Source organism: Rhinolophus hipposideros, assembly GCF_964194185.1.
Source record: "Rhinolophus hipposideros genome assembly, chromosome: 20".
Classification (NCBI taxonomy): domain Eukaryota; kingdom Metazoa; phylum Chordata; class Mammalia; order Chiroptera; family Rhinolophidae; genus Rhinolophus; species Rhinolophus hipposideros.
Window position 1 is genome coordinate 36910540 of NC_138066.1, and position 21506 is coordinate 36932045.

At 53.4% G+C, this 21506-nt stretch overlaps 3 protein-coding genes across 4 annotated transcripts; 2 read left to right on the forward strand and 1 right to left on the reverse strand.

The window, feature by feature from the left end:
• On the forward strand, positions 1–4533 carry VPS25 (vacuolar protein sorting 25 homolog). Its single transcript, XM_081028001.1, has 6 exons — positions 1–108; positions 326–471; positions 1180–1233; positions 1595–1683; positions 2449–2524; positions 3895–4533. The coding sequence occupies exons 1-6, from the start codon at positions 56–58 to the stop codon at positions 4005–4007; spliced, it is 531 nt and encodes a 176-aa protein (XP_080884127.1). The 5' UTR covers positions 1–55; the 3' UTR covers positions 4008–4533.
• A 1025-nt stretch (positions 4534–5558) lies between these two features.
• WNK4 (WNK lysine deficient protein kinase 4) lies at positions 5559–20271 on the forward strand. 2 transcript variants are annotated; one of them, XM_081027280.1, is made up of 19 exons: positions 5559–6286; positions 7697–7869; positions 8884–9104; positions 9378–9535; positions 10064–10152; positions 10239–10455; positions 11925–12189; positions 12411–12532; positions 12758–12816; positions 12915–13032; positions 13293–13409; positions 16608–16745; positions 17306–17360; positions 17462–18066; positions 18145–18205; positions 18314–18719; positions 18808–19007; positions 19170–19267; positions 19375–20271. In XM_081027280.1, exons 1-19 carry the CDS (start codon positions 5672–5674, stop codon positions 19375–19377), a joined length of 3720 nt encoding a protein of 1239 aa, XP_080883406.1. In that variant the 5' UTR covers positions 5559–5671; the 3' UTR covers positions 19378–20271. The 2 variants fall into 2 exon arrangements, with proteins under 2 accessions (XP_080883406.1, XP_080883407.1); XM_081027281.1 differs by having other exon boundaries at positions 17465–18066.
• Positions 20265–21358, reverse strand: COA3 (cytochrome c oxidase assembly factor 3). Its single transcript, XM_081027291.1, has 2 exons — positions 21124–21358; positions 20265–20790 (listed from the first exon to the last, which is right to left on the reverse strand). The coding sequence occupies exons 1-2, from the start codon at positions 21335–21337 to the stop codon at positions 20684–20686; spliced, it is 321 nt and encodes a 106-aa protein (XP_080883417.1). The 5' UTR covers positions 21338–21358; the 3' UTR covers positions 20265–20683.
• Positions 21359–21506: the final 148 nt, after the last annotated feature.

Here is a 21506-nt window from a genome sequence, read left to right on the forward strand (position 1 = left end):
AAGAGGAGACCGGAAGTCCTTTGCCTGGAGGTTCCGGGTTTCCTGGGCTACTACGATGGCGATGAGTTTCGAGTGGCCGTGGCAGTATCGCTTCCCGCCCTTCTTTACGTGAGGCTCAGACCCCGAGAAGCCCCGCTGTGCCTCCCTCCCCACCCTCGGACCCCGGGCTCAGCCCTGATCCTTCACATGGGGAGGGGGAGAAAGGACCTGGTCGCCACCACTCTCAGCCGCCCCTCACTTGCTTCCCCAAACGCGCCTCCGGCAAGTGCTGCTTCTCTCCCTCCCACTCCCTCTAATTCTGCAACGCACCCCCTTCACCCGGCAGGTTACAGCCGAACGTGGACACTCGGCAGAAGCAGCTGGCCGCCTGGTGCTCGCTGGTCCTGACCTTCTGTCGCCTGCATAAACAGTCCAGCATGACCGTGATGGAAGCTCAGGAGAGCCCGCTCTTCAACAACGTGAAGCTCCAGCGTATCCTCCCTCAGGCTCTTCCACAGCCCACACACATGCACTTCCACACTTTTCCACATGCCCAGACTTCACACCCCACCCCTATTCACCCACAGTAGTCAGCTTCCCACCCGAACTGGCCCTGAGAAAGACTAAGTACGTGTAGCTAGCATCCATCTTACCACCCTTCCCCTGCCCCCAGCCCACATGCTGCACCAAACCCTCTCGTCCTAGGCAGTGATGGGTACCCAGGTGTCATGCAGGTCTTAAAAACTGCCCTGAAACCAAATCCCAACCTTTTCAACCTGAACCCATTAGATACTTTGAATCACCTGTCCTTGTCTTTGTGAGGCTCAAACTCGGTACTACCTTTAGTAATTTTCTCCACCAACTCTCCTCCTCCCAGGAAGTAAGGGTCATTTGTTTTTGCTGCCTGATTCATACCTAAAATATCTGTGCAGAAAGGCTAAAGGACGGAGAGAGGATAGAGAGTGAAAATGGTAGTACTTTTATTTTGTAAACCACTTTTTAAAAATTGGAATAGTTTCTTTTTAACTTCTTCCCCCCAATTACCAGGAAATGCCAATTCCCCTGTTGGGGCATTGCACATATATGTGTGTGTGGTAGGGAGAGGAAGGGGGCAAGTGGTTCTTAGCATGAGACTGGCTCTGAGAATTTTTATCCCACCCAATTCATTTCATTAATGCCATTCCCTTAACCTTAAACCAGGGAAGCTCCCTGTGGAATCCATCCAGATTGTATTAGAGGAACTGAGGAAGAAAGGTGGGTTCAGTTCCCCAGATTCCTTATTTTTCTGCCTAGTTGGGTTTTCCTGAGGGCAGATTAACACAAGTCTTTTCTTTTAACAACTTTTTTATCTCCCCTGGCTTAGAGCCCAGAGTGCTCTGTACAGTAGAGAGCCCAATTCCCCGTGTCCTTTTCCCTCATTGGTATACAAAGTTGAAATCTCTCCATCTGTGCTCTAAGACCTGAAGAGATGTAGGAGAATCGCTGCCTTGCAGATAGTGAAACAAATTTTGAATTTCTCTTTCTGAAAGCTGAGTCTCTTCCACTCTTTTCTACTTGGTTTTGCCTTTTTGTCCCTTCTTAGAGCATAATGCTTTCATAAGTATCTATTTTGCAGGGAACCTCGAGTGGTTGGATAAGAACAAGTCTAGCTTCCTGATCATGTGGCGGAGGCCAGAAGAATGGGGGAAACTCATCTATCAGTGGGTGAGACTATTCTGCTGTAAAAATCCATGCATGGCAAAGGAGAAATGTATCTGCTCAGCAGATACCTGGTGTTCCCAGATCCAGACTGAGCAAAGTGGGAGGGAGCAAAAATAAGTAGTGTAGGTCATCCAGGCAAGATTCTTTCAGTGACTCAATTTCCCTGGCTGCACAGAACTTCCCTTTCTTTGCCTGTTGGAGGCCAGAGGCTACTTGAGGCCATGTTTGGAGAATGCACTACTGGGAACCACGAGTACTATTGTTGGCTGGAGCCTCTGGCCACAGAAGATAAATGGGGAAAGGAAGGAGAAAAAAAATACGGGGCCCCTCCCCCCACTGCACCCTTATGGGGCTGTCCACAATATGAATGTGACTTTCTAAACCAGTGTGGGTGTGGGGACAAACTCTGTCCCCCAAATTCCCAACCACCACCAGCTCTAAACATTCCCGAGAGAGGAGAGGAAGAAGCATCAACAACCCAAATATAACAAACACATACCACCCATTCTTGAATAGGAAAACAACCAGAACGAGAGGTCACTCCTCAGACATGTGGAGGCCTGTGGTTTAGTGGTTCCGAATGTGTGTTTACACACATAAATATAGTACCTGTACGGTTTGTGGGTTTTAGCTGTTCCTCTGCAGAGGTGACTGAGCCCTGGTTTGGGAATAGGTACCATTCCTGGGTCAGTGAGGGGGAGCTGGTGAGTTTACCTTCTCCCAGGAGATTCCTGGTCCTTATTCAATCCCCATTTTCTATGTTCATAGGTTTCCAGGAGTGGCCAGAACAACTCCGTGTTCACCCTGTATGAACTGACCAATGGTGAAGACACAGAGGATGAGGGTAATGCCTTCCCCTTTCCCCCCAGTTTTGTCATCTGAATCCTCTTTCTTTACTTAATTGACATTCAGACTTTCCATTTCTCTGCCTCTGAATTCCAAATACAACATAAAACAAGAGTTTCTTAACCCATATCCAGTATTTCCATAAAGCACCTGAATTCACATACAAAAAAAACCCAACTTTCATTTGTGGGGATGTGTATGTATTTTTTTTTTAGGGATAGAGTACATATTTTCAGATTTTCAAGGGCATCTGTGACCCATGAAAAGTTAATTACTGGTGTAGATGCCGAATGAAGAACCAGAGCAGGAGATTAAGCCTGAAATCTCATTCCTTGCTGACTCAGGCTTTCTTTCACCCTTTATTCTTATAGAGGGCTCAAGATTTGTGGGCGTTAGCTGAAGGGATTGGGCCAACACTCCCAACCATTTGAAATACTTTGTTTTATGGCCAGGCAAGGATTTGTATACTTTTTTGTTTTTACATAGTGTAAATACTCTCTTAGCTGTTTTATTTCTGACTTGATATTCTGATCCCTAGGATCACCAAAAGTTCCAGTCTTGGCTGGCGAAAAAGGGGTGCCTCCCTTTTCTGCCAGACCCTGGTTCCCCCAACAGAGTTTATAGCTTTTGGCTCTTTCCCCTTGCCCTGCAGGCCTCTGCTTGCTACTCCCACCATCACCTATGACTTCAGTGTTGCAGCCTTGCCCAGCCCACCACTCAGGCTGGGTAAAGCTGGAGGCTTCCTTAGAAAGTAAGCTGCCTGACTCAAGAGCTGGGCCCTGCAAGGGGTGAGGTATACAAGCCTGTTAGGACTTGCCTCCTGCCTCTCACATCTTCCTGCAGTATCGTGCCATATCTCCAGATACTCAGCTGGCGCTTGGCTCCCAGCTTTGTTCCTTTTGACTAGGAAAGGGCAGATATCTATGCTGGACCTCTCCTGCCAGAGGTATGGCTATACTTCTCAGTGTTAGAACAGGTCCTCTTGATGGGTCCAGATGTGCAATTTGGGTCAGCTTCCAGTGACAAGGACTTGACATCCCTAGGCTTGATGGTTAAGGCCCCCTCTTTGTGTCTTGCAAGCAAATGGTTTTACTCTTGTGCATCAGACTAATGGGAGGTTGGCATGTGGGGGTTAAGTCTGACAGATGAACCAAGAAGGGTGAAATAAGCAGGAACACTTATGCTAAGTCTTTCTTCCACCCCTTACTCCTAAGGAGTACCCAGGAAGGGTGGGTGGCAGCTGCAGCAGTATGGATGGCACACGGATATCCTGGTTTCATAAGGTCTCAGCTTCCAGCTAGACTGCTCTCAGAGTCCTTGAACCCCAAGTAGCTGAGTGTCCCTGACTACCCATGTCTCCCTGTCCAGAGTTCCATGGGCTGGATGAGGCGACCCTACTGCGGGCTCTGCAGGCCCTACAGCAGGAGCACAAGGCGGAAATCATCACTATCAGCGATGGCCGAGGTGTCAAGTTCTTCTAGCAGAGATCTGTCTCCCTGTACTTCTTACCTCCTATCCTTCCAGGGCTTTCAGAAGGAGACAGACCCAGTGTCCCTATAGACTGGGTCTGTGACTCCACCAGACTTAAAAGGGCTCCAGCCCAGGGATGGGTTTCCTACTTACCCCATGTGTCTGTCCCTGGGATAGGGGAAGCTGAGGTGCCAAGGAGAAAAGATGTGTTTCTCCTTGCCCCACCTCCTCTCTGGTCCTAGGTTGTCCCTGAGCTAGGGTCTGTAAACCTGACAGTTCACATGCGTTCACATATGTAAGTATACACACACAAACACACACACACGCCTGCACAAGCTTCTGTCTCTTAACCTCTCCCACCCGCTTAGCTGCTGTTGCCTCCCCTCTCAGGCTGGTGCTGGATCCTTCCTAGGGGATGGTGGAAGCCCTGGCTGCAGGCAGCCTTCCAGGCAATATGAAGATAGGAGGCCCAGGAAAGGGCCTGGCAGTGAGAGGCGGGGCCAGACACTGATTTATGATATTAAAAAACTCAATCCCACTGCCTGCCTCTGACGTTACTACTGGAATGGGCATGGGGAGGGCTGTGAAGTGTTACCCCCGAGTGAATCCTCGCTTAGGAGAGGGGAGAGAAGGCCTATGGCCTTTGTAAATGAAAAGGTCCTCCAATGCGGGCGGGCTCCAGTGAGCCTGTGGTTTTACATCTGCCTGGTGGCCTCTGTGGGGGAGTGCTGATGGAACACAGCTTGGGGACAGACTGCTTTCTGTGTCTGAATTGGAGTAACTTAACGGCTTCTCCTTCCTTCACCTCCCCCATGAAAGTCCCAAACTTCTCTGAAGCCCCTCCCTCCATCCATCTGGTCTGGGTGAGGTAGTTGAGGCCTAGGGGAGTTGAGGGGGAGTAAACCGGATACGGACTTTGGTTTATTGGAAACTTGGGCAAACAGAAGGGGGAGGAAGGAGAGCCCACATAGCAAAAACAGCCACTCTCATCAGGGCCAGGCTGCGGTCAAGGTAGGGAGGTGGAAGGGGTGGGTGACCGGGTCTTTGGTTCGGGGGTGGGGCTTGTCCTGAGGTGCACAAACCCATCCCTGTGCAGTCCGGAGGCATAGTGGCGTTGGAGAAAACCGGACCTTTCCATTGACTTCTGTATTGTCTGGGGCTACACAGGACGACTAGAAGGGGTGGGGCTACCTTATCTGGGGCGTGCAGGCAGGTGGTAGCCTCCCCCAGCCACCCCCCTTTCTAAGGCCATGGAGCCAAGGTCACGTTTCCTCTCCCTGTCCAGCATGCCCCCCCCAAAACAGGTTTTCGCACTCTTAGTGCGCCAGGACACACCACGGCCTCGCCCCCGACTTGTCGGAATGAGCCTGGAGGCGGGTACGCAGGGAGGCGGGGGCGAGGAGGGGTAGCGGCCGGGGGCGGGGCGACGGCTGAGGTGAGGGGCTGCGCCCGCACCGGGATCCACACCGTTCTCAGTTCCGAGGGGGCGGCCTTGGGGGGTAGGGGCGGGAGCTCGGCCGGGGGCGGGGCCGTGGGTAGGGCTCCCGGGCGGGCGAGTGGAGGGCTGGGGCCCCAGTAGCTCAGCCAGAGTGCTGCGCAGCCGGCCAGTCCGCCTGTCAGGCCGCCTCCTCTCCAGCCTCCCGGCTCACTGCCCTGCGGCGCCCTGCCCTTCCTTATGCTGGCACCCCCAGTTCCAGAGACTGCGGTCCCCATGTCCCAGGCGGAGGCCGACCTGGCCTTGCGGCCTCCGCCCCCTCTCGCTGCCGCTGGGCCACCCCGCCTCGGGCCCCTTCCTCGGCGGACGCGCCGCTTCTCCGGGAAGGCTGAGCCCCGGCCGCGCTCTTCCCGTCTCAGCCGCCGCAGCTCAGTCGACTTGGGGCTGCTGAACGCTTGGTCTCAGCCAGCCTCACCCGTTCCGGAGCCCCCTGATCCTCCGGACTCCGCTGGTTCCGTCCTCGCCAGCAGCTCACCTCCTAACTCCGAAGAGCCCCCCGAGGGCACGTGGGCTGGGGGAGCCCCGGTGAAGTCTTCAGACTCTGCACGCCCGGAGCTCGCGTGCTCCGCAGGAGGCTTGGGGTCCCGGGAATCGCTGAGAGTCCCCGAAGCCGCGGCCCAGGAGCGGCGGCGTGAGCAGGAGGAAAAGGAGGACACGGAGACCCAGGCTGTGGCAACGTCCCCAGACGGCCGATACCTCAAATTTGACATCGAAATTGGACGTGGCTCGTTCAAGACGGTGTATCGAGGGCTGGACACCGATACCACAGTGGAGGTGGCGTGGTGTGAGCTGCAGGTGGGGCTGGGCGCCCCCTCAGTTGCACCTTGAGATGGGACCCTTTGGATGTCTTGGGATGGGAGACCCAGGAGACAGCAACAAGGGAGGGATGTATTTTTCCAGTCAAATGTCTAGATACTCCTGTCCCCACTTGCTCTGATGATCCATGGATCTGGCTGATCCTGGGCTGCAGAGAGAGAAACTAAGGCAGGTGGTGTGTGGTGGCTCCCCTATGGGTTTGGACACTCTCACCTTAAAGTCACCATACTCAACCCTGAGAGGCGGAAAGCAGGAGGGGAAATTGGGTCTGGAGCCAGTTCAGGTCTGAAGGATGGCTGGCCTCACCACTTTCCCTGAGTCCCGAGACCCTCAACGTTATCCGGGTCCTCCTGCTCCCTCAACCTGGATCTTTGCAGGAGGCTGGGATGATGGAAGCCAGGAGGTGGGGCAGGTTCCTCTCCACTTGCAGACGATTTGGAGCTGTTATGGAAGGATGAGGCCCTCCCAAGCCCCTTCTGGAGCAGTCAGACTTCTGGACTTCTCCACAGTTAGGGGAGGGGGAGACGGGGAGCTCCAGCCCAGGTCTGAGTCCGGTTCTGCTGCTCATCCCACTGCCTACCTGGGCTCTGTCTTCCCAGACCCAAAGGCACAGAGCCCCTTGGGCTTTAGTGGGGTATTAGTTCCGAGGGCCTTCCTCCCATGGGGGAGAACCCAGTTAAGTCTAGGCGACCAGCTTCGTATTCAGACTGGGGGACAGAGCCTGGGGGAAGGGTCCTCCCCTGGAGCCCTGGCACTGGGCTTGCCCCTTGCTCCTGCCAGTGCCGAGCCCAGGCTCTAGGCCAGGCAAGGAGTGACAGCCAAATTGGGAGGAGGGGGTAAGGGAGGGAGATGAGACTGGGGCGGGACGGCTATGGGGTAGGGGGCGGGCTCCTGGCGTCTGCCCCTGAATCCTTCCTCTCGTTCTCTGTACCTCCCTCTGCAGCCCTCCCTCCTCCTGTCTGGTTTTAGCAGTTCTCAGTTTCTGAGGCCAACCCCCTTGCCGGCCCCAGTTCTCTGCCCGCCGTCTGCCCGCCTGCTGCCTGCTGCCCGCCCGCTGCCAGTCCCCGGGCGCCCCCTCCCGCCTCACGGCCGGCCGGGGCGGCCACAAAGGCGCTATTGAGCTCAGGGCGCCTGGACCGGGCTGCATAAAGAAGCTTGTGTCCGGAGGGGGGTCCAGGGGCGGCCCTAGGCTCAGGATGGGCGTGTCCTTGGAGCAGCCCGAGCGGGCGGACCGGAATTCGGGGACTACAGCGGTTCGGGGGAGCGATCCCACCCGCGCAGCCCCCACCGACAGCTGCTCCTCTCCCAGCCCCGCCTCCTGTGCCCTACACCCCTTTCCGTGGGGGTCCCGGGCCTGACAGACCTTGACCCCCATCCTCTACCCCACAGACTCGGAAACTGTCTCGAGCCGAGCGGCAGCGATTCTCAGAGGAGGTGGAGATGCTCAAGGGGCTGCAGCACCCCAACATCGTCCGCTTTTATGACTCGTGGAAGTCGGTGCTGAGGGGCCAGGTTTGCATCGTGCTGGTCACCGAACTCATGACCTCGGGCACGCTCAAGACGTGAGCTCTGCGCCTGTGGTGCCGGGTGGTGGGAGGGCTGGTGGTGGGAGGTCCCCACTGCTTCTGGAACTTCTTCCAGGCTCCTCAAACTCTACATCCAGGCCCAGCACCAGGCTAACTACCTCTCACCCACCCCTCCTGTGTCCCTGCCTAATTGCGGGGTCCACTTAGCACTCCAGCCAAAAATGGGGCGTCTCCCCCATGCCTTCTCTCTCCACTCTGTGCATTCCCCTTCCCCTATGAGTCTCTCTCCAAGCCCCCCTTACATCTCCACACTCAGCTTTCACTGCCCCATCTGTACCCCCACCTCACTGCCAACTCACTGGTCTGGAGCCCTGCAGCCTGCCCCCCCCCCCAAAGGGCCTACCTGCCCTCCTCTCCAAGCTATACTGTCTTCCTGCAGTTTGGGGGTTATCTCTCTCCATCGCAAAACTGACCTTATCACTCCCCTTCTTAAAAACCCTTCAAGATTTCCCATGGAGCTCAGGATAAAGTCCACGCTCGCTAAACTGCTCACAGTCTTTTTTAGGATCCAGTCTAATCTTCAGCCTAAATTCCAGACAAACCAAATTCCCAGCACCTCCTCCCACCCTCTCCTGTGCTTGCTGTCTCTTTGCCTTTGAGCATGGTGTCCCCTCTGCCTGGAAAATCTCCATCTCTTCCCCTTTTCACCCTTCAACTCCTCCTCATCCTTCCAGACGCAACACAAAAGTTATTTCCTCTGTGGAGCCCTCCCCACGCCCCCCGCCCCCCCGCCGGGCAGTTAGTCATCCTTTCCGGCTTCCACAGCACCTTGGCCTCAGCCTATAACCTCAGGTCTACCTACCACACCTCCCGGGTTAGTTTCTCCCTGTATCCGGGCGCGGACCAAGGGTTAGATGAATGCTGGCGTAAGACGCTTAGGCAGCAGTGTGTGTGTGTGTGTGTGTGTGTGTGTATGGGGGAGGGCTGGGGGGTCACTTCCCAGTGAGGGCTCCCTTCCTGCCATGACCCTCCTTATGTGCCCTCCCCCAGATACCTGAGGCGGTTCCGCGAGATGAAGCCCCGAGTTCTTCAGCGCTGGAGCCGCCAAATCCTGCGGGGGCTTCATTTCCTACACTCCCGGGTACCCCCCATCCTGCACCGAGATCTCAAGTGCGACAACGTCTTTATCACGGGCCCTACCGGCTCTGTCAAGATCGGGGACCTAGGCCTGGCCACGCTCAAGCGGGCATCCTTTGCCAAGAGCGTCATTGGTGCGTCCCTCCAGAAGGGTCCTTGCCATTCCTACCTCCTCCACGTCAGAAGAGAGCCTGCCCCCCCCCCCCTCTCACGGAGTTAGAAGACTACGGGGAATATGGGGAGACCTATGGCATCCTCTCTCCCATACAGCAGTGGGAAAGGATCGGTCACTTGTACTGCAGAAATCGCGGGCTGCCTAGAGCCTGTGGTATGCCCAAGGGGGCGGGGAAGGAACACGAAGCCAGAAGGGAGGCTCTGCAGCCTGATACCAGTTGTGACTCCTACAGGGACCCCGGAGTTCATGGCCCCGGAGATGTACGAGGAAAAGTATGACGAAGCTGTGGACGTGTACGCGTTTGGCATGTGCATGCTGGAGATGGCCACCTCCGAGTACCCTTACTCCGAGTGCCAGAACGCCGCACAAATCTACCGCAAGGTCACCTCGGTGAGAGGAGGCGGGGAGAGAGGGGATTCCAGGTCGCCTCCCATTTTCCTGTCTCAAACAGCCCGCGGTCAATGCCCTTTCCCTTAATGAAAACAGGCTAGGCACAAAGACGCCCTGGTTTACACTGAAGGATGTCGGATGTACACACGACCCCCTCCAGTACAAGCTATTGAGGATAATGATGTGTGTGGCGCTCCCTAGAGTTTACAAATGATTTCATTTCTAACCCCTCAGCCAATCCTTCCAATTGTCTACCCCCCCCCCCACCCGCAGGGTGAGCAGGGCAAACATTCTGCCCAGCGTTTTACAAGAGAAAACTGGCTCAGAGGCAAACTTGTTCAAGGTCACACGGTGGATATATGGGGGATCTCGGATTCGAAATCAAATCCAGTAGCTGTCGCGGTGCTTTTGCGACTGCCTCACGTGTTACTGTCTCTGGCGAGTGTGTGTGTGTGGGGGGGGGGGAGGCGTGTCAAGCCGAGAGCTGGGGCGCAGAGGGCTGGACGCTCATGTAACCCCTTCCCCCAGGGCATAAAGCCGAACAGCTTTTACAAGGTGAAGATGCCCGAGGTGAAGGAGATCATTGAAGGCTGCATCCGCACGGATAAGAACGAGAGGTGGGAGAGGGGCCCACGGGGGGACTCGGGCGTGGGTTGCAGGGGCAGGTGGCGGCTGGTTTCAGCCCAACAGTGTGTGCCTTCAGGTTCACCATCCAGGACCTTCTGGCTCACGCCTTCTTCCGCGAGGAGCGCGGCGTGCACGTGGAGCTGGCGGAGGAGGACGACGGTGAGAAGCCAGACCTCAAGCTCTGGCTGCGCATGGAGAACGCGCGGCGTGGGGGACGCCCACGGGACAATCAGGCCATCGAGTTCCTGTTTCAGCTGGGCCGGGACGCAGCGGAGGAGGTGGCGCAGGAGATGGTGAGCGGAGCCCAGAGTGCTCAGCGGGTGGGCGTGTGAGGGGCGCAAAGGTGATGAGAAAGGGCCCGATCCACTCTTCTCTGGCACCTACTGCCAGTGTCTCCCTGCCCCTGCCTCTTTAACACTGGCACGCACATTCTGTGTTCAACACGTTGAAGATTTCCTTTTCCAGAACAGACCCTGGGTCCGCCAACCTCCCACTTGACTTCCTGCTGACCCGATGTTCCTGGAATACCCTTTCCTCCAGTTTATCAACCCGTTTATTTTTCTCTTTTTTCGTCTCCCACCCCACTTTGTTCTTTTCCACTCCCCGCCCCCCCCCCCCCCCGCCATGCTCAGAACCGTCAATTTCAGGAAACCTATCCCTCTAAAGTCAAAATTAAATGCTGCTTTTCGCTTCAGCAGGTCTTCAGTTACAGGACCCATCACCATGAGTCTTGTTTTATACCAGGATATATTTCTGTTCTTCTCTGCTCTTAGACTATAAACTCCTTGAGAGCAGAGACTGTGTTTTATTGATTTTTCTGTCTCTGACAGTGCTTGGCACGTGGTAGGAGGTCATTAATAGCCCTTATGCACAAAGCTTAGAGCACTTTCACCTGCATTTGATTGTTGTTACCAACCCTGCATGGAATGATTTTGTCCTGATTTATTGATGAGGAAAGGAAAGCTCAGAGAAGTTGAATATCTTGTCCAAGGAAAGGGGGGAACAGAGCTGGATGTAAACTCAGGTTGTTCAGCCTTTTAAGCCAGATCACCCTGCCCCTCCTCCTTTAGGCGTTCAGCAAAGCTTGTCATTGAAATGAATAAGGAGATGATGAATGGAAGCTGGTAGACTAGGAGAGGTATACGTGGGAAGTAGAAGATGTGGGGCAGAAGCTTGGGGGCTGGTTGAGGAAGGCCTGAGGGGGCAGGGAGAGAGTGTGAAATTCTCAATAGAAAAATGGCAATTGAAAGGGTGGAGGTTTCAATGGTGGATCTGGGTCGAGAACCTAAGAAAGTATTTGAAATGTGGCAATAACAGCAGGTCTCCACAGCACTAACCTGAGATCAAATCCTGACCCATGACTTACAGGAATTCTCGACCTTGTCTGGGGGGCTGCCCTGTGCATTTAGGATGTTGAGAAGAATCCCTAACTTCTACTCATTAGCTCCAGTAGTACCTGCTCCCAGTTATGACAACTAAAAAGTCTGCAAATATTGCTAAATGTCCCCCCCTTTCCTCAGTTGAGAGCAACAGATTTCACTGTATAACCATGAACTGGTTCCTTATTTCTAAAATGAGGTTGATAAGACCTACTTCAGAAGGTCATTGCTAGGATTTAATGATGATGATGTAAGGAGTTGCCAGTTAATACGTATAGTAGGTAACCAATAAATTTGATTCCCTTCCTCTATCCTGGATGCCTCAAGAAAGATGGATCTTTGAGGGGGGTCCCAAACTGTGTTCTTCACCCTCCCAACTCTAGGTGGCCCTGGGTTTAGTCTGTGAAGCTGATTACCAGCCAGTGGCCCGTGCAGTGCGTGAACGGGTGGCCGCTATCCAGCGAAAGCGTGAGAAACTGCGCAAAGCTAGGGAGTTGGAGGCTCTCCCCCCTGTGCCAGAACCCCCACCAGCAACTGTCCCCATGGCTCCTGGTCTCCCCAGTGCTTTCCCCGCTGAGCCCGAGGAACCAGAGGCAGACCAGCACCAGCCCTTCCTCTTCCGCCATGCCAGCTATTCATCTACCACCTGTAAGTTACCTTTGACATTGGGATCTCGGTCCCAGAACCCTTGGCCTTTGCCCCCCACCCAGAAGTTCAACTCAGCAGCACTGTCACTTACCCTACCTTCCACATCAAGCCATGAAACTCCTTCTGGAAAACTCCAGGCCCTTCCTTGCTCAAGTAGCCCCCCTACTCTGCCACCACTCCCCTTTATTTCCCCTTTTTTGACCCCCTCCCTCCCCTACCAGCGGATTGCGAGACTGATGGCTACCTCAGCTCCTCCGGCTTCCTGGATGTCTCAGACCCTGCCCTTCATCCCCCTAGAGGGGTGCCATCCAGCCCCGATGAGTCCCATCTCCGCCTGCCCTCGGTGAGAGGGGGTCACATGGGGGGCTCCCAGCCATTCCAAGCCAATGACGTATCTCCCTCCTTGTGAAACCCAACCCCATGACCTGGCCCCGTGTCCCTGGAAATCCACCACTCGTCCTCATCTTCCTTAATTCCATCCCCTTAGTACCTCAGCATCCTTGAAACCATCTCCCTGGATCCCAACAATTATCTTCCCCTGATCTCATGAATGCATATCCTGTTTCAGGCTTTTGCCCTGTCCATTCCACGTTCTGACCCTGGCAGTGAATTTTTCCCTGGAGACACGTAAGTTCTGGTATGAGTTGGGGTGCTAGCATGAGACGTACGGAGCTCTGAGGTCCCAGTGTCCACGCTGGCACTCCTGTCTCCGTTCTCGTTTGCAGCTATGTCTCAGATGCTGCATCAGGCCTTAGCGACTCGGGTGAAGGCATTGGACGGCTGAGGAGACCCCCAGGGAGAAATCTCCGACGCAGACCCCGCTCTCGGCTTCGGGTCACTAGTGTAAGGCAGGGGCACAGGAGATGGGGAATAACCGTCAGGGCCAGGCAGGAACTGTCAGGACGGGGGAGTCAGCTAGAAAGGGGAGCAGCAGTGTGTGATGTACCCAAGAGGCAGCCTCATTTCCAAAACCAGACTTTAGGAGCAGGGTCTGCTTCGCGGCAGTTCCAATCTGGCTAGTATGACATGGTTGGAGTAGGGTGGGAATACATGATAAGCACAGGGGCTTGACTTCCTCCCTTCTGCTGAATTTGAATCTGAAGGTCTCAGACCAGAATGACAGAGTGGTTGAGTGCCAGCTACAGACGCACAACAGCAAAATGGTGACCTTCCGATTTGATCTGGATGGGGACAGCCCGGAAGAGATTGCAGCTGCCATGGTGAGGGGGAGCGAGACAAGGACAGAGTGTTTGGGTCTGGGACAAGAGTCTCCCTCCTGATGGTCCCTGGTGCTGAAGTCCCCCGCCCCTTATCCCACAGCAAGGGTTTTTATAGCACTGATGGCCAGTCAGTGACACTGAAGACATCTCTGTCCTTGTTTTGGGGGAGATTTGTTTATCCAGTGTGGTTTGGAGCCTCAGCTGGAGAAATCTGAAACTAACATAGGGTATACACAAGTGTACAGTGAAGTACATGCTACACACGTGATACTGTGGCTGTAAGTAAAGGAGGGCAGGGGGCAGGAGGGGGAGAAAGTAGGTCTTGACAGATGGGTGGGATTGACAGTGAAGGGTGAAAAGGGCATGTCTAGTGGGGGTACTGAATAAGCAAAGGCATGGAAGTAGGGCGTGACTTGGAATATGGTGCTGGGAGCGCTTCCTGAGGAGAACACTAGAATTAAGGGTTCAGTAGGAGCCCTTTTGGAAGTGAGGTTGGGCATGTAGAGTGGGCCTGGATTACAGATGGTATTAAGAGTTAGGTGGAGTGTAACATGGTGAGAATAGGTTTTAAGACCAATCTGCCATGGGATGTGGGAGGGGTGGGGGGTGGGGAATCCAGTTGGCAGGTGGGTACAAGAAGCCAGGTGTGGACTGGAGAGGATGGTTTATGGTGAGAGGGAGGAAGAAAAAAGGTGAATCTGAGGGTCATTTCAGGAAAATATATTACTCTGCAATTCAGTAATTTATCGACATAGTAAAGTGTACATAGTAGATGCTCAATAAATGGTTGCTGTGTTCATATGATAGGGCATTAGGGAGAGGAGATATCAGGGGTGACTTGTAGCTTATAGGAACTAATGGGAGTAGACCATCAAAGGAGAGCGGAAGTTAGAAATGAAAGTAGGCTTTTTAAGGGGTCATAGTGAGCTTCAATGACAGAGGGACAGGCAAGAGAAGATGCTCCATAGGAGCAGGATATGGGTCAGGCAGGGCTAGACAGTTGTCAGTACAGAATCGAGAGTGAAGGGAGATGGGCCTGCAAAACCAGAGGCATAGAGAACCTGAAAGTGTGTCTCGGTGGCTACTCACAGTTCTGGAATGGGAAGAGGGATAGGTCATCGAAGGACACAGAGATGGAGTCTGAGAGACAGAAGAAGCCCCAAATGATGTTAGTAAAAACTGAGTGAGGAGAGAGTTTCAAGGAGGTGATATAGGGTGAAGCCGGAGGCAAGGCCAGGCTGGCTTTTGTCAGTGGAGTGAGGGCGGTGGCTGCCAGCCTCGGGGGTGAAGGAGGAAAGGGAATGGGAGAAATTTCAGGCCTCAGGAACTCTCTCCTGAAAAGCTTCTCCATCATGTCATTCAGCTTGTGCCCAGGACAAAGACAAAGTATCTCTTGGCACACAAGCCTATCACCTTCTGTCAAACTACTTGACCCTTCCAGAATCTTTCCTCCAACCACACTGGTTTCTGAATGGTCCTCTGAAGAGGCTGGGCACCTTTCCACTTCACTTCTGCCTCCATCTGCTGAGAGGTCACTCGCCATTAGAGCCTCCTCTATTGGGCTTTCAAGCCTACTCAGATCCCAGACACCCACAGTGACCCTGCTCCCTGAACCCAGGATCCACTGCCCTCTTTTCCCTCCTTACCAGACCATCCTCCGCTCCTTGCAGCAGAATTCTCCTGACACTTAAATTTGATCTTGTTGCTTTTGCCCTCAAATCTTTCCTGGCTATTTGTGGTTACAGAGTAAGGTCCAAATTCTGGAACATGGCCTTTAGAAGTCATAGCGCTCTCAGTTATATGTAAGTCTGCACTATTTTGTGAATGTGCCATGCCTTTTCGTGCCTCAGAGCTATTTATTACTCATGCTGTTCTCTCTGCCTGCACTGCCCTTTTCTCCCTGATGACCAGCATGGAACAGAGGGAAGGGTGGACTTTCACGTAAGACCTGAGTTCAAATTTCACTGTTATTTACTAATTCAGTGAACTTGGGTAAGTTTCTTAACCTCTCTGACCCTTGGTTGCTTATTGGTAAAATGCAGGTGATAATACTTATTTTGCAAAGATATTCTGATACATAATTTAGAAGACATGATATAATACATATGAGAAAGGAAATGACATAATATAATGTATGAGAAGTGTCCACACACGTTAGGTCCTCAATAAAGGGTTGCTTTCTTACTCATCCTTCAAGGTTCAGCTCTGTGACACCATCATCCCAGCTCCCCGTCTCCCTCAGGCTGGTATGACCTGCTGTCTCTCTTTGGAACAGCATTTTAAAAAGTTTTAGTTAAAGAACACGTAACATAAAATTTGCCATCTTAACCATTTTTAAGTGTACAGTTCATGAGCATCAAGTATATTCACACTGTTGTGAAACAGATCTCCAGAACTTTTTCATCTTGCAAATCTGAAATTCTGTACCCATTAAACAACAACTCTCTGTTTCTCCCTCCTAGAATAATATTTTTATCCATCCCTGAATCATAAATACCTTACGTACCACGGGCTGACTTGCAATATATTGAGTTTTGTATATATATATGTCTCTTCCACTAGATTTTGGGCTTCATCAGGACCAGGAGCTTGTCTCATGCTTCCCTGTATTCCTCACAATATGTAGCAAAATGCCTGGCATATAGTATGTGCTCAATAAGTGCACATTGAATTGAAGGTTACAGTTCATTTTTTGCCTTATTTTGATTTAACTTTGTGTGTGTGTGGGGGGGACTGTGTGGTATATGTTATAAGCCCTATGAGAGCGGGAATAGTGTCCAAAAGCATGAGGCAACGGTGGAAAGAACTTAGGCTTTGGCTTTAGACAGATCTGGGTGCAAATCCTGTGATCTTGGGCAGACTGAACTTAACCTCTTTGAGCACTGGCTATCTTAATTCTATAATGGGGGTGTTAATACAGACCCCAGAAAGCTGTTCTGGGTGTTAAATGTGATAATATATGTAAAGTCTCTGGGATATACATGCAGCCTATAAATGTTAGCTCCTTTCCTCTAAGCTGTATTTCTCCTTCCATCACACCGTGCCTGGCACGCAGTAGGTATTTACTAAATACTTGTTTTAGGTTGGTGGTTGGCAAAAGAGGTAGTGTGAGGGTCTGGGTTTTAAAGATCTGAGTAGGGGGAGAGGGATAAGTGGGATAACTGAGCCCTCCCTCCCCTTCCCGCTGACCTTTGCCAGGTGTATAATGAGTTCATTCTGCCTTCGGAACGAGCCGGATTCCTGAGCCGGATTCGGGAGATTATCCAGCGAGTAGAGACCCTGTTGAAGAGAGATATTGGCCCTGTGGAGGCTGCTGAAGACCCCCTGAGCCCCCAGGTCAGACCCCTCTGGATACCTCCAGGGAGAATGGACTCTGCTCCAGGCTTCACGACTGTCTGCCTGATCAACCGCCTGGGATCTAACTCCTCTTCATCTCTGGGAACCTAAAAACAGTGGCTCTTAGCCCATTTGAGAATCTGATGAAAGCCATGGACCCTTGTTCTAGAAAAATGTGTTCAGTGCATACTTTTCTTTTAACTTATCATTTTGAAATAATTTCAGACTTACAGAAAGAAGTTGCAAGAATTGTGCAAAGAACTAAATACTCTTTACCTAGATTTGCCAATTGTGTTTTGCTACGTTAGCTTTCTCTTGCTCTTTTCCTCTTTCCCCTCTCTATATTATAGTGTGTGCACCTATTATTTTCTGAACCACTTGAGTTGCAGACATCATGCCCCTTTATCTCTAAATTTCAGCAAATACACCTTTGAATTCTTTGAAACTTATCTATGGACTCCTAGAGGTCCATGAGTCCTAGCTTAAGGACCCCAGTCTGAAACCTTCCATCTAAGACTCGGCTCTTCCCCACTGACTCTGGGCCCCATTCTGTCCCTCAGGAGGAGCCAACACCATTGCCTGCTCTACCGGGCCCCTTCCCCAACCCATCCAGTGGTATGTACTGACTTCTGTCCCTATTCATCCCAACCTTTGGTTGCTCCTGGGAAGGGCGTAGGGAAGGGAGGACTGGAATCTCAACACACCCTCCTCCCCAGCAGAGCTCCAGAGCAGCACCTCCCTGGAGCAGAGCAGCTGGGCGGCCTTCTCCACCTCCCCATCTTCTGGAAACCCCTTGTCTCCTGGAAACCCATTTTCTCCGGAAACCCCTGTTTCCTCAAGTCCCATCTTCCCCATCACTTCTCCCCCAGGGCATCCCAGCCCCTCCACATTTTCCCCAATTTCTTCCCAGATCTCAAATCTCTCTTCACAACCCCCCAGCTCTCCACTTCCATTCTCCCCCAGTGCATCCCAGTTTCCATTCCCATCCTCTCAGTTTCCACAGAGTTCTTCCCTCCCCAGTTCACCCGCCTTCTCTCCCAGTTGTTCCCAGGTCATTCTTGCGCCTCCTCCCTTTCCTCCATGCCCCTCTGCTGCTTCCCTCCCCCCCAGCACAGCAGCCCCACTCCTCTCCCTGGCTAGTGCCTTCTCACTGGCTGTGATGACTGTGGCCCAGTCCTTGCTGTCCCCCTCACCTGGGCTCCTTTCCCAGCCTCCTCCAGCCCCTCCTGGTCTCTTACCAAGCCCGCCCCCTCCCACTTCCCTCCTTGCTCCTTGTGGCCAGGAGAGGCCTTCACCTTTAACAGCTGAGACGGAGAGTGAGGTGAGTAGGAAACCAAAAGGGATGATTGGGGCGGGGGCTCAATTCTTGATGATTTCCTCATGGACCCACACTTTGTAGGCATCCCCAAATCCGACTCGGCCACTCCTGGGTGAAGCGAGACTGGCGCCCATCTCTGAAGGTGAGGTGTCTGATCCCTCACCTTCCCCTGCCCATTATCCTCAGGCTACTTTATATCTTGCCACTGATTTCTCTCCCTCCTTCCATGACTCCATCCTTGTGTCTACAGAGGGAAAGCCCCAGCTTGTCGGGCGTTTCCAAGTGACTTCATCCAAGGAACCAGCTGAGCCTCTTCCCCTGCCATCAACACCCCCAACTCCTTCTGGTTCCCTGAAGCCTCCTACCCCTCGGCTGACCTCAGAGAGCTCAGACACAGAGGATAGTGCTGGAAGCGTGCCAGAGGCCAGGGAGGCTCTGGCCGAAAGTGACCGTGCAGCCGAGGGCTTGGGGGCTGGAGTAGAGGAAGGGGACAGTGGGAAGGAACCCCGAGTCGGGGACAGCCCCCCACCCCTGAGCCATCCCAGCCCGGTGTGGATGAACTACTCCTACAGCAGCCTGTGTCTGAGCAGTGAGGAATCAGAGAGCAGTGGGGAGGATGAGGAATTCTGGGCTGAGCTGCAGAGTCTTCGGCAGAAGTGAGTCTGGGGAGGATGGAGGACAAGAGGCGGACTTGGGAGAGCAGAGTGTGTGGCTAGCCCTCTCACGCTCCCGGTACATCCTCAGGCACTTGTCAGAGGTAGAGGCATTACAGACACTACAGAAAAAGGAAATTGAGGACTTGTACAGCAGGCTTGGGAAGCAGCCTCCACCGGGTATTGTGGCCCCGGCTGCTATGCTGTCCAGCCGCCGGCGCCGCCTCTCCAAGGGCAGTTTCCCCACTTCCAGACGCAACAGCCTGCAGCGCTCTGAGCCCCCAGGCCCTGGTGAGACTGTCGTCACCCAGCTCCCATCTTTCCCGAGTCCCCTTCCCTAGTGATCCAGCTTTCTCCAGGCCCTGGGGGTCTGCCTTTGGTTTGTGGGGAATAGCCCCCTCTTCCCGTGGCCCCTTCCCTCACTCAGTGCTCTCCCTCCCCATCCTGCACCAGGCATCATTCGAAGGAACTCCCTGAGTGGCAGCAGCACCGGCTCCCAGGAGCAGCGGGCAAGCAAGGGGGTGACATTCGCCGGGGATGTTGGCAGGATGGTGAGGGCGGGCCCAAGGGAGGGAGAGCCCAGGGAATGGGAACTGGCTACAGGTTCACCCTCCTCCCACCTTGGAGGTTTCTTCAGTGCTTTTTCTTTTCCCTCCAGTGAATTCAGAACAGGAGCCATGTGTCAACCCCACACCAGGGAGCTCGTGCTCTCAGAACCTGCTGACCAACACAACTCTGCAAGAAGACCTCAGCACTGAGGGTGTAAAAGTCCACAGGGACATGGAGAGTGGAGTTCCATTATAGGGAAGAGCCAAATATTTGCTGCAACTATTTGCTGTATGTGGATGTAAATTCTGCAGCCTACCATCTTCATCCCTGCCACCTCCCCAGCCAAGAGTCAACCACTAAGCAATCCCACCAAAATGCAGATGCTTCCAGAAGGCACACTCCCAGCTGGGCAAGTGGAGAGGGTGTTCTCACACTAGAATTAGTAGCAGCAAATAAAAATGCTGGAAACTAGGACTCTGAATTTGTATGTCGGGCAAAGGCTTGTGGGATAAGGAAGGGGAGGATTTAGAAGGAACTCTCCTCACACAATGGGAGGTAGGGGTGGAAGCTGCCCAGCCTGATTTCCTACCAGCAGTTCATGAGGAAACTGCAAGGTCAGTGATCCACCTCACCAAGCTAAGATCCCATCCAGACTCCACCTACACAGGCAGCCCCAGTGAAAGTTAAGAAAATGAAAGCTGCTTGTCCCTCATCCTTCATCTACCTCTCTCTAATGGTGGGAAAAGGCAGTAAAGTTGGAGTAGAGTGTTGTTGAGGATAGAGGACAGAAGAGTGACCTTCCCCCAAGATGTGGTTCAGTCTCAAACAGCCCAATGACCCACCATGATCTCTCCCTTAAATCAGGTGGAAAGATCACACGGAAAAAGCAATTCTAGTTAAACATTTACAGCTCCCTGGGGCAATGCCATTGCTGCAGTTACTGCCTGTGGAGCTTTCCAGCGTGAAGTGTCAGCCCCAACACACCATCTGACTCCAAGAGAGATGCCACAAGTTTATTCTCAACCTGACCACGTGTTTCCTATGGGCTTCAATACTGCAGAGCTGCCACACCCACTCCCCTAACAGCCCACCTCTTGTCCTCCTTCCTCCCAGACCCTGGGAGGTGAAGGGGGATAAACCACAAAGTCAGAAAGCTTGGGAAAAACCAAAGTTGGATACCTTTCAAACAAGGAAACAAACTACAAGGGCTCAGCCACCACACGGAGAGTGTGAGGTGGGCAGTGTTCCCTTGATGATGGCCAAATGCATAAATCTCTGGCTTCTTGGGCTCAGTCATCGTCCAAGTTTAGTAGGATGGCCAGCGATGCTGTGAGCAGGCTTCAATTTCTACAGGGTCATGGGTCATCATCCGTCATGTGAAGGGGCTCCAGCAGGTAGATGTGCGATGCCCACCTGGATCAGGGTCCAGATGCCCTTTCAACAGCTCGGGCTCGAGCAGCTTTGACTTCATCCTCCAGCTCATCTAGGAAACGCTCCTGGGACACCGAGTAGAAGGTGTAACCATCTGGGGAGGTGGGTTCAGGAAACCACTTGGAATATGCACATTCCCTTTTCCTAGACTTGCTTCCACCACCGTTGCCGATCTCTCATTTTCCCAAATCAGTGATTTGATCTGCTCTCTGCTCTTCCGGGCCCTGACCCCGACTCCATTATGAAAGAGATATTGAAAGAGCATCTTAAACGACAAAGTAATATACATTAAACGCTTGGCTCAGCGTTAGACTCACTTTCACTGCTCGGGCTCCTTCTACCACCCCCACACTGCCCTCCTACACGCCTCTGGTCCCCTCCCTTGCCCCCATATGCGGTCTCCCGAATCTACAGTCCAGATGGATACAAATAGCTAACACCAGGGCCCCGATGCCCAGGCCGGTCGCGATGTTTCGAGTCCGCCGCTGTGGCAGCGTCTTCTGCCACTGGGCGAGCTGCACCTGCCGCATGAATTGCAGCTGCGCGGGAGTCAGCTTCTCCCGAGTCGGGTCGATACGCTGGGCAAGAGGGGCCTTCTCACTCTTAGCATCAACAGAATCACCAGACCCGGGAGACGCCATATTGCCGCTCCGCCCTTCGCAGTCCCGGGACGCGGAGCTTGCTGGGACTAGACCTTGGTCGCCGCCGCGGGGGACACTGGGAATTGTAGTCACGTTTCCTTATCCGAACGGAGTGAGGCGCTTGGCCTTAGGGGAAGGGCGGAGTAGGCGGGAAGCGGCCGTGCTTTCT

What these genes read in the sequence shown, in the direction of transcription:
- VPS25 (XM_081028001.1), top strand. Translation starts at nt 56, where the DNA reads ATGGCGATGAGTTTCGAGTGGCCGTGGCAGTATCGCTTCCCGCCCTTC. An exon ending in AGAGGAACTGAGGAAGAAAG is followed by an intron (nt 1,234 to 1,594) that starts GTGGGTTCAGTT and finishes TCTATTTTGCAG; the next exon opens with GGAACCTCGAGTGGTTGGAT. An exon ending in TGAAGACACAGAGGATGAGG is followed by an intron (nt 2,525 to 3,894) that starts GTAATGCCTTCC and finishes CTCCCTGTCCAG; the next exon opens with AGTTCCATGGGCTGGATGAG.
- WNK4 (XM_081027280.1), top strand. Translation starts at nt 5,672, where the DNA reads ATGCTGGCACCCCCAGTTCCAGAGACTGCGGTCCCCATGTCCCAGGCG. An exon ending in CCCATCTCCGCCTGCCCTCG is followed by an intron (nt 12,533 to 12,757) that starts GTGAGAGGGGGT and finishes ATCCTGTTTCAG; the next exon opens with GCTTTTGCCCTGTCCATTCC. An exon ending in CTGCAGAGTCTTCGGCAGAA is followed by an intron (nt 18,720 to 18,807) that starts GTGAGTCTGGGG and finishes GTACATCCTCAG; the next exon opens with GCACTTGTCAGAGGTAGAGG.
- COA3 (XM_081027291.1), bottom strand. Translation starts at nt 21,337, where the DNA reads ATGGCGTCTCCCGGGTCTGGTGATTCTGTTGATGCTAAGAGTGAGAAG. An exon ending in GGCCCTGGTGTTAGCTATTT is followed by an intron (nt 20,791 to 21,123) that starts GTATCCATCTGG and finishes CCACCTCCCCAG; the next exon opens with ATGGTTACACCTTCTACTCG.